General features: G+C 35.2%; 1 protein-coding gene across 1 annotated transcript; it reads left to right on the top strand.

Moving 5' to 3' along the window:
• The first annotated feature begins 697 nt into the window (after positions 1–697).
• Positions 698–2,435, top strand: LOC105043139 (UDP-glycosyltransferase 92A1). The gene is given in 2 exon segments (XM_010920555.4): positions 698–1,352; positions 1,355–2,435. Coding segments are annotated over 2 exon segments (1,431 nt in total). The 5' UTR covers positions 698–736; the 3' UTR covers positions 2,170–2,435.
• The last annotated feature ends 10,034 nt before the right edge of the window (positions 2,436–12,469 follow it).

Raw genomic sequence — 12,469 nt, forward strand, 5'->3', positions numbered from 1 at the left:
TTGCCGTCAATTGCTTTCCCATTCATGACGCACAATTCACTTCCGCCGGCCTGGAGATTGCTCGGTTGGTACTAATCTAATATAAAAAAATAAATTTTATATTAAATTATTATATTTGAAATAAAAAAATAAAAAATAGAGATGGTAAAAAATTTATAAATTGATGTTTATTTTTTGAAGATAAAAAATAAAATAAATATAATAAAAAAAATTGATATTTGATAAATTTTAGAGTGATGATATATTTAATAGAAATAATTCTAGTGAGTTATGGGTGTTGGTTGAGATATTAATGATAATGAAAATATCAGAAAATAAAATAGATACATAATTATTGAATTTATTTTATTATTTTTTAAATTTATCTAAAAAATTTATAAAAAATTAAAATATAAAAAGTATTATATAAAGAATTATATAATTATATTCGTTATATAAAAAGTGATTAAAGGCAATATTATTTTGATGTTAAAAATTAATTTTATATTGATAAATATATTTATATATTTGAATATATTCGCGTACAGGGTTACCTTCGGTGGAACATAATAATTTTTTTCAATATTATTTTATAAAATAAATTATCTACCAATCAAATTTATTAAAAATTATTTTTTTAATTATTTTTTAGATAAATAATTTTTAAAATTATCAGATTACCGACATATTCCAAACAAACGGGCCCTTAAAAACATGACCCAACTCGAACCTCCTTCACGGAAAGCCTCCGTAATCCATGTCGGTGGAAGACCAAAAGCCCCATCATGTCGTCCTCTTCCCCTACTTCGCGCATGGCCATTTCAACCCCTTCCTCGCCCTCGCCGAGCTCATCCACCGCCGGTACCCCACCTACACCCTCACCCTCGTCAGCACCCCTCGCAACGTCCAAAACCTCCGCTCCTCCCTCCCACCGACCTTCCCCATCCACCTACGAGCTCTCCCCTCCTTCCCATCTGCCTATGGCCTCCCCTCCACCGCCGAGTCCACCGCCGACATCCCCTTCGACCTCTTTATCAATCTCTTCCAAGCCTCCGAGGCCCTCCAGCCCGCTTTCGATCAGCTCATCGCCGACATCATCCAAGAGGAAGGTCGTCCTTCTCTCTGTATCATAGCCGATCATTTCTTGGCTTGGACGGTGCAGGTTGCGCTGAGGCACGGGGTCTTTCACTCCATCTTCATAACCAGCGGAGCCTATGGCACCGCCGTCTTGTTCTCTCTCTGGACTGATCACCTCCCGCACACCCTCACCACCTCCGACGAGTTCTCGCTGCCCGAATTCCCCGAACCCCGGATCCACCGCTCGCAGCTCACAAAGCGATGGCCCGTTGCCGGTCGTGCCGACCCGTGGTCCGTCCTCTTTCGGCGCAGACATCGCTTTGCTTCGAGACCGACGCCATGCTGGTCAACACGGTAGAGGAGTTCGAGACCGCTGGCTTGCGGATGCTGAGGAGAATCATGGGAGTTCCCGTCCGGGCCATCGGCCCATTGCTTCGTCCCCCAGCTTCTCTCTCCTCCTCTACGGCTGACAAGAATTTTGCCATCGATTGGCTGGATCTGCACCCACCAGGATCGGTTCTGTTCATCTCATTTGGCTCGCAGAACACCATCACAGCGTCCCAAATGATGGAGCTGGCGATTGGACTGGAGGCAAGCGGGAGGCCTTTCATTTGGGCTATCAGACCTCCTGTCGGCTTCGAGATAAAGGGCGAGTTCAGCCCGGACTGGCTGCCGGAGGCTTTCGAGGAGAGAGTGACGGAAGGAAAGGTAGGAATATTGCTGTGTGGGTGGGCACCTCAACTGGAGATCTTATCGCACCGGTCCACGGGGGCTTTTCTCAGCCACTGCGGATGGAATTCGGTGCTCGAGAGCCTGAGCCGGGGCGTGCCGATCATCGGGTGGCCCCTCATGGGGGACCAGCTGTACAATTCGAAGATGCTGGTGGAGGAGGTGGGGGTGTGCGTGGAGGTGGGGCGGACGAGCTTAGAGGGCACGAGGGTGGAGAGAGGGGAGGTGGCGAGGGTGGTGAAGATGGTGATGGGTGAGACGGAGAAGGGGAGGGAGATGCGGAGGAGGGCGGAGGAGATAAGGGAGGTGATGATGGTAGCGTGGGCAGAGGGAGGGGGGTCGTCGTTCAAGGGATTGGAGGAGTTCTTCCGGGCCGTGGCTTGATGAGAGTTTTTACTTCGCAGGAGGTGGACGCCAAATTATGATGGCAAGTCTTCGACTTTCGGTGGAAGGATGGCAAGTGGTTCGCTCGGAGACCAGAAGCTAGGGAGTTGCTAGAGAGCTCCATGTAGATGCTCCAGAAAGCGTTGAGGAATTAAAGCTCGGTTGAATATTACATGTTTCCAATTGTAATTGGTTAAAGAATGATTGTTCTGGCGATAAAATTTGTATCTGGTTACACCTCTAATACTTATTTGTAATGTTAAGAATGATGAAATCTCAGCTAAAATCTTATGTCTTCATTCATTGCCACGTCTTATCATTTACCAAGCCACGCTAGGTTTAGGTCAGATCATAATCTATCGATCTAAAAATTTAAGACATAATATGGCTATACCATCGAGAAGTAATATATATATATAGGATACATAACACCAAAACAACAATCATAATCTTAAATAAAATAAAAAATTCAAATCAATCATCCATTAAATAATTAAACAAATATTAATTCTGAACATTTAAATCTAAATATAAATACCAAAATTTATAATCTCAAAAATATATAAAATTATTTACTATAAAGTCATAAGTAACTAATAAATTAAAATCCTACTACAAAATTGTGAAGCTTGCCAGAACAAACCTGGACTATCCTTTGTTTTTGGTGATCCTATTCACTTGGCAAGAAAAAATAAAAGTGATACAAGCAACACAATATAATAAGTAAATCTTATATTATTTTATTAGATCAAGCATAAATTTGTATATGCATCAATCAATCATTTAAAAAATATGATTATCATTAAAAAAAAAATTTCATAATAAGAATATAATCATAAATCAATAATACTTTTGTACATGCATGAATCATACAAATTATATAAATATGATTCCTAGTGCATTGCATAAAAAAATAATCATAAATCATGCTAATTTCATAAACAAAATCATAAATTATTTATTATTTTGCTACATCATATATATATTTTAATATATAATTCTCTCGTACTAAATACTTAAGTCACTATTATACTTGGGACAAGACTATAATTGATAAAATACAAACTACTACTATCTATTGGTAGGGTGGTATGCCAAGCTATTATTACCCACTAGTGAGGATTGTTTGTCAAGTTTCTATATCTCATTAATGCGGGCTATATGCCAACTATTATAACTCATTGACAGAATCATGCATTGATGTCTAAGGCATATAATCTTATTTTTTAAATCATATTTTCTCAGAATATATATTTTTATATCATTGATAAATAAATAAGATGAAAGCTATTAAATAACTTGATAGAGTTAATAAATTATTAACAATGGCACAATTATGTAATTATTTTTTTATAATAAAAATATAAATTTCATAAATATGAAGTTCATATTTCATGAATAAATCATACTTGATGTTCGTTGATCATCCATAGTATCATACTTGATGTTCACTGATGACCTCCTCCTAGTTGCCAAGGCTACTAAAAGGAATGCTCAAATATTCAAGAATATTGTCACGGACTACTGTTTATAGTCCGGATCAATACTAACAAATCTATGATCTCGTCCAGTAGCAGGTGAATGCTCGAACTAAGCAGTATATTATGAATCTCTTAGATATCCCGATGAGTGATGGCATATGGTTTTATAGTGGGGTTCGCTCTCTTTGGTACCTAGTTAAAATACCAGGATTTTAATCCTTTGTTCAACAAAATCAACAACAGGTTGGATGCCTGGAAACGGAAGCATTTGCCTCAAGCTAGGCGCCTCACCTTGCTTCATCCGGTTCTAAAATCTGCCTACATTTATCTATCGTCTAATATCCCGGTTCTACGTGCGATTCTCTCTCTGCTAGAAAAGATATATAGACACTACAAAAAAACAGTCATTTTATGATAGAATTATTTACGATGAAAATATTTTCATCATCAATAATATTATTTATAATAAAAAAATATTTATCATAAATAATTTATTATTTACGATAAAAAAAATTTTGTATCGCAGATAGTCGCGTACCAACGACAGAAAAAAATTTTATTTTAAATATAAATTATTTGTGATGAATATTTTCATCATAAATAATATATCATTTATTTTAATTTTAAATTTTTAAATATTAGCGATGAAAATATTTTTATCATAAATATTTAAGTATTTACGATGGAAAAATACTTTTCGTCATCAATAAGTTTATTTGCAACGCAAATATTGTCATCGTCAATATTTGAAAAAAATTAAAAATTTAAAAAATTTAAAATATTGATTATTTATGATGAAAATTTTTTATCATAAATAATTAAATTTTATCATAAATACTTAATTATTTACGATGAAATATTTTCATCGTCAATATTTAAAAAAATTAAAAATTAAAAAAAATTAAAAGTTACTTATTATTTGTAACAAAAATTTTTCATCGTACATACAAGTATTTCGATGAAAAAAATTTTGTCATCAATACCTAATTATTTACGATGAAAATATTTTCGTTGTCAATATTTAATAAATTAAAAATTTAAAAAAAATTAAAAATTACTTATTATTTATGACGAAAATTTTTCATCGTAAATAATTAAGTGTTTACGATGAAAAAAATTTACATCATAAATATTTAATTATTTACAATGAAAATATTTTCATCATCAATATTTAAAAAATTAAAAATTTTAAAAAATCATAAAATTTAAATTTTTGATTTTATGTAAGACAACTGCGTCTATTTTTGTAGTAGTTGTATATATCTTTTGTCCTTTTACATAGTAAAGAAGTAAATGTGAATTATGATCTAGATCAAACTTTTTGTATGAAAAAATCATATGAAAGTGGATGATATTCGTGAGGTAAAATGAATAGATTTTTTTGAATAAAATGAGCTATACATTTATTTGTGACGTAAAATTCATCTGTTAATCGCTGTCACTGTTACCAGTAATATTAATAAATCTTTCTGATGGAGTGTCTGCTTTAAGCTGTATGAAAGGAGCCTCCTTTCATGCAGCAATCATATAGTTAAGCAGTACATTCTAGCATGGCTTCTACGATCTCAAAAAGTATCGTGCTTTCCATATCGATCGATGCTCAAATGTATCTCTATAGGAGTTTCAATCATGAGAAGATAAACAATACGAACACTCATCTTCCTAGTAATGCAAAGTATAAATATGAACTTATGCTTTATAACATAACTTGTACTACCCGCAGGTCTACTTTGATTCTGATTAATTGCTCTTTGATGCTTACATAATTCTACTTGAATTTCTCAAGCTCGATCCTCACATGCAATATATGACATTCTGAACCTCTAACTTTCTGTCCCTACTCTATCCTCCAAATCTCAATTTTGATAGATTTCTCTCACGATCTCAAAATCATTATGATATTCTCATACTCCAACTTTCAGAACGAAAACTCCAAGAAGAAAACGAGCTCCTTAAAGATCGAAGATATCAAAGCTATCGATCTCTCATAGTACCCATTCTATTGCGAAAGCCGAAGAACTGTTCTTACAACAATTATTAGTGATGTAAATTGAACTTTTTATTATAATTATATTTTTTATCTAATTTTTTTAGAAAAAAAAATTTTTTGAAGAAAAAATCATAAATTAACTATTTATATGAAATTTTTTTGATTAACAAAAAATTAACTTTTTTAAAAAAATTATTTTGAAAATTTTTTTTAGATCAAAAATTTTTTAGATTAAAGAAAATTAATTTTAATTTTATCATGAATATTTTTTTAATATTATTTTTTTGTTAAATCTTTTGGATGGAAAATTTTTTTGATGAAAAATTTTAAAATTAATTTTTTTATGAAATTGTCATTGGGATGATTTTTTTAGACTAAAAAAATTTGAGAGAACTTTTTTTAAATTATTAACGACATAAATAAAATTTTTATCGTAAATAGTCTTTAATTTTTTTAATTTTTTTAAGAAAATTTATTTGTGACATAAATTTATTTTTCATCAGTAATCATGTTTTAAAAATATTATTTTTATCAATTTTTATGAAAAAAAATTGTTAACAAAAATTTTTTTATTAGCGATGAAAAAAATTTTCATTGGTAAAACCATTTTAAAAGTAATTTTTTATTTTTTGAAGAAAAATTTGTTAGAGGAAAAAAAAAATTTTTAGACGATATTTATTAGTGATAGAAATTGTATTTTCGTTATTAATACACTTATTAATGATATATATTTTTATTTCTATCATCAATAATTTATTTCATAAATTTTTTGGATGAAATTTTTTTAGAGAAAAATTTTTTTAGTGAAAAATTTTTTGTGGACCTTATTGATGATGAAAATTACTTTTTTATTGCGAATAAACATATTAACGATAAAAAATTTTTATCGCTAATAGTTGTTCATTTATTATATGTCAAGTCGACATTGTTTTTCTTTGCACGAAACCCTCTCCCCCCTCCCTCTCCGAGCTCTCCGATTTTTCACCAACTGACTCCACCGTCGCTTCCACCAGCCATCACGGATGACTCCTCTTCTCCCTCAGGTACAATCTGCTATCGCTTCTTTTTTTTTTTGGTTGATCGGGCCACTGGTAAGCGACGTCCGACGCCCCCATCGGCACATGTCGGTGGCTGCCATAGCACAGAGCCACCGATGGGAGGGAGTGGGGATGGGGCAGGGAGAGGGTCGGGGGGCGGAGGGGGTTGCAGGAGTGGGGGTGGGCAGCCGAGGGCGACACGGGGGTCGGGGGGTCTGAGGGCGGAGGGGGTGGCACGACAGGTGCAGGGGGTTGCAGGGGGCCATGAGGACAAAGGGTGGAGGGGGTTTCGTGGGGTGGGGGTGGGCGGCCAGCGGCGACACGGGGGTAGGGGGGTCGGAGGGCGAAGGGGGTGGCACGACGGGTGGAGGGGTTGCAGGGGGCTGGGAGGCTATGTTGGAAAATATGTCTCAAAAGTCAATCGTCAGTCTGTTGACGGTTGAGCAACCTTGTATTGTAATTGATTTGTTAATAAATAAAATATATTTTTGATATTTTCATCATAAATTTTCATCTTCTAATGGACTCCGTTGTTGAAATGAAATCCTTAGGACTATTTAGATTCGATAAAGAGAGGATTTATCGATTAGTCCTTAAAATTGTTCACGATCAAATGATAGGCTGTTAATAAGGACGACAGCTTCTATCGAGCATAGGTCGCTGTAGGCCATATGGGTTGGTTGTTCTCTTAACTAAGAAGTGTAGAGACACTGGTATGGCATACAGGTGAGATGTAAGAGTACATCATCATTGAAAGTGACCAACTCCAGAGCATTCTGCTGTCAAGAATATCTCTGATGGATATAGGTATAAATGTCCCTTAGACCTGAGATCACCTCAGTGACTTGCAAGCAACTCACTGTGCTTTGGTACTGGACTAACTAAATTTTTAATTCAGTGACAAAAATTTTTAGACACAGTCAAGTACTTGCGAAGTCAAAGTATGATCAAGATAGGATTGATCACTCTAAGAGTTGGAGAAGAATGAGTCGCTGTATTTCAATTTAGCAAAATCTTGGCCAGGGTAATCCATCAGATGGATTTGATATTTTGAAATACAATGTGGACAACCTGATCAGAGTTGACAGTTGAACTCTGAGTGTCCTATGAGCATTTTGGTCAAGGAGATAAATTATATGGAAACTATATCTGCATGGGTTCTAAGGATGTTGTTCTACACATTCGACCTATCCGACCGTTGGATACCATTGCTAGATGGTCACTTCGATTGGTACAAAAATTTATTCCTGTGCTACCGACTTAGGTTCGACCTATGAGATCACACACATTAGAGTTCACAATCCGATCGGATGGTTGATCAACGATTAAGAATCGTTCTAGGGTTAAACAATCAATATGATTGACATTTAACCTAGTGCAAGTGTTGCAGGAGGATCGATTAGTAATTTGATAGCTAATTAGCTTAATTTGATTAAACCAATGGGTTGAAATTAAGTCTAATTGAATATAATTTAATTAAATTTGATTTGGACTTGATTGGATCAAGTCCAATTGATTTATTGGATAAGCCAAGTACAAGAAAAAACTAGTCCTAGCTCAATTAGGACTTGGGTCAACCTAATTTCTAATTCGATTAAAAAATTAAATCTGATTTAATCTGATTAAATTAGGTTCTTAATTGAGTTAAAATTATTTTAATTGGGTTGATTTGATTTTGATTTGATTTGGTTTGAGAAATCAAATTTGAACAAGTCATAGTTTGAATCCTAATAAGACTAGGATTCACCTTGCGCCACCTTAGCCCCCCACACCCACTCTCTCTTATTTTGTGTGACAAAACCTTCTCTCCCAGGCCTTCACGCATGTCCAAAGCTTTTCACTCTTTCTCTCTTACATGGAATGTGGTTGTGGACCAAGTCAAAGTAGGAATTAGTTTGGATTTCAAATTCTATGAGATAAAATTTTAGGAAATCAAAACTCTTTTCTTATGGCACTAATTTTATCTAAAATTCTTTTAAGATTTTTGTGGGTCTTATGGCACATATTGTGTGCTCTTTGCTTGTGGTCCATGGCAGAAAAAGAAGGAGAGGGTGCCAAGAGTTGGGTACCCCTTATCTTGCTCTGTTTGGATTTTCTTGACTAGGTATTTGACCTAGACAAGGATTCTTCATATCTCATTATTTAAGATAAATTTCTTCTTGAAATTTTGGTAGATTATAGAGTATTAAGAGATCTTTAGGGTGTGTAAAAATCAATGAGAAAGAGTGTTGGAGCGTGGAGATATAATAGACACAAAACTAGATATCTAGCTTAGAGCAAAGAGAAAAAGAAGAGGATCTTCTTCTAGGGTTGCTGAGTTCACCTCTTTCCTTCCTCCATCTATGAGTTTTTTGAGAGTGTCTCACATCTAAAACTCCTTCTCCTACTTTTCATTTTTGAAAGAGTATAAATCAAAAAGAAAGAGGCATATGATCGACCATCGAAGAAGGATCAGCACAGTACTAGCATACTGTGCTGATTTTCTGGATCAGAATTTCTGATCGTGATTCGTGGGCTCGTGTGGATGACTCCTAGAGGCCAGATACATGTGTGGCTTGCAACATCATCCTCAAATCTGAATCAGTAAAGTTAGAACATCTAACTTGCAAGGTAATAGATCTGATCTATTATATTTTACATATATTAGATATAATATAGAAACATGTTGATATGATCAACATGTAGTTCTTGCTCTTTATATTTTAATTTTTGATTTAATGTCATGTAATAATCATGTAATAGAATCTTAGATCTAAGAATTCTTTGATTTTATAAGATAAATTTTGATTTATTTTAGTCTTCCGCTGCCTGATCTTGAAAAAGTTTGAAGATCTAACCCTAAAACCCTAGATCTGATTCCTTCAATTGGTATCAGAGCCTAGGTTGTTTATTATATGATTATTTATACATGCTTAGATTATTTCTTAGATTAGATCTAATTTATAATCTGATTGTTAAATTTGAAATTAAAATTTTTAGATCAATCACGAACTGTAGGTTGTCTTGCTGTAATGTTTACCCCTCACAGTGCAAAGGTTGTCCTAGTTTGTGTAGATCTATCTTTAATCATAAATTTGTTAGATGTAATCTAGATTAAATTTATGATTTATTAGATTTAAAAGATATTTAAATCTAAAATAAAATCTCTTTGTTAATAATTTCCGTGCAAAGAACCATTGACAGTTCTGCTGAAACCTGTCGGGCCGGCTCGAGCACACAGCTGAGCCGGCTTGGGGATTAATCGAGCCGACTCTCTCAGGCAGACAGAACTGATGCTCGAGCGAAATGTCATCAAGCCAGCTCAACTTCAATGAAGAGCCGGCTCGATCATTATATATTTGTCTGAAAATTTTGCACAGTTTAAAGTTGAAATTATTTCAATTATATGAACCTGTTTAAATTAGATCTAAAGTAGTTTCATGCTTATTTCACTTGCATTTTGATTATGAATCAAACATCCAACTTGGTTGGTAGAATCATGTTGTAAAAATATTTTACAAACATGAAAATTATTTTCAAAAAGTCGAACCTCAACCCTCAGCTCAAAACTTAATTGAGAATTAAGAAGTTGTTTGATTAGATTCTAGGATTGTGAATTGAAGAACCTAAGACATAAACCATAACACATTGGGTTAATGGGTTAGTGAAAATTAGGTCTCTTAATTGGGTTAGACCTAAGGTTAGATTAAAGATGGACTTAATTAGAGAATTGACTAAATCTAATCAATTATTGTCTTAGATTAGGTCAAAGATTCTCTAGATCAATTACAATAGTTGTAGTTGGTCAAGTCCATATCTTTAATGAGAACCAAATTGACTTAATTTTTGGCTAAGCGGTCTAGCATGAATTGTTAGGTTGATCTAATTGAAACTAATTAAACCAGTTGGTGTCTAAAATAAACCAGACCGATGATTTTTAATTGGCAGCCCGCTTGCCTGGCCATTTCTGATGGTGTCTAAGGCAAGCTTTGGCATACCCTCCCACTGATCGAACTTACCTGACCTCTTGATGAAATTATGTTTTGATCGGATCACTTGACTATTCGAGCTGACCCATGTCAGCTAGGTAAATCAGTGTGACTGATTTAAGTACTCCTAGACCAGCCCTTTTAATGGTCTCTCTTAAGCTGACTTGGTGAAGCCAGTGGGAGGATCATGATAAGATAGTTCATCTGACCTTCTCTTTTAAATCAATTAAATTCTTTAAAATTATTAGGTCCTTAAAATGAAATAGTTATGGTGATAACTAGATCATAGCCTCCCATTAAGTGGATGATAATGGGTCCATCAGTTGGATAATCATTAGAGGCCCAAAGGCCTGGTGCCTATCGGCTAATGGAATTATCATTCATAATATGATTTCTTGACTGCATCTTTCTAAATGGTGATTAGGTTAGCCAACCAAAGTTAGACCTAATCATTCATTGGCTAGATGGGTCAAGTATGGTCATGTTAATAGTTGGACCTAACCAGATCTTTTCAGTGGAAGCCAAAGCCTACTGATTAGAGATTGGGACAAAATTAAAATTACTAAAAATTATTTAGAGAAATAATTAGTTATGAACCTACCTTTAGATGTACATGGATTGGCCAACCAAAGTTGGGCTTGTGTGCAGTCTAAGTGGATTCTAGTATCCACTAAGGAATTTGGGTAATTCCTCAAATTGGAGGCAGAGGCTATCAATTCAAATAAAATAGTGGGAGAAATCTTTTGATTAAAGTCTAAATCTTTAGGTTTAATGAATCAATTACTAATTAGGTTATGATTTTTTTTTGTGCAGATATGGCCACTTCTCTATCGCTTCGATCATTGTTGGACAATGATAAGTTGGTGGGATCCAACTTCAATAGTTGGTACCGAAAGTTGAAGATTGTTCTGGAGCATGAATGGATCATATATGTGATAACAGATCCTGCACCTGAGGAGCCAGCTGCCAATGCACATGAAACAGTCAGAAACACTTATCAGAAGTGGCTCAGTGACCGGACTATGGTGCGCTGCATCATGCTGGCTGCCATGAGCAACGAGTTCAATTACAGATTTGAGACGGCTTAGCCAAAGGATATGCTTCAAGTATTAGAGGATACCTTTGGCACACTCGATGACGTGGAGAGGCACAAGACTAGTTGTGCCATCTTCAACGTCAAAATACGAGATGGTGCCTCTGTCACTGATCATGTATTGTATATGATCGAGCTGATGGAGCGTTTGAGCAAGCTCGGCTTTCTCTTGCATGAGCAGCTTGGGAAAGATGCAATACTGAACTCGCTACCCAAGTCCAATCTCTCATTCCTCACTCATTATAGAATGACAAAGCCTGAAGTAAACTACCACGGGTTACTGGGGTTGCTTCAGAACTTTGAGAAGGATCACCGACTCCACAAGGAGTCGGTGAACTTAGTGGGAGGTTCGTCTTCTGGTTCTCAACCCTTTAAGAAAGGGAAGAAGAACAAGAAGAAGAAAGTGAAGAAGATGCAAGTTCAGGCAGGGACATCAGTGCAGGGTTAGATCAGAAAGATCAAACCCGATAAGAGTAAAACTGAATGCTTCTTTTGCAAGAAGCGGAGGCACTGGAAGAGAAACTATCCTCAGTACATTGCCTCTCTGGATCCGAACAGACAGAGAAAAAAGCAAGCTGTTGCTGGATAAGATATTTATATGATAACTCCTTGCAATTTCTCTATTTATGATATAACTGACTGGGTATTGGATATCGGTAGCTCTTACCATATTTGCAATTCGTTGCAGCGGTTGCAGGTTAGTAGGAGATTCGAGCAAGATGAGAGGTTCC

This window comes from Elaeis guineensis, chromosome 4 (genome assembly GCF_000442705.2).
Source record: "Elaeis guineensis isolate ETL-2024a chromosome 4, EG11, whole genome shotgun sequence".
NCBI lineage: Eukaryota > Viridiplantae > Streptophyta > Magnoliopsida > Arecales > Arecaceae > Elaeis > Elaeis guineensis.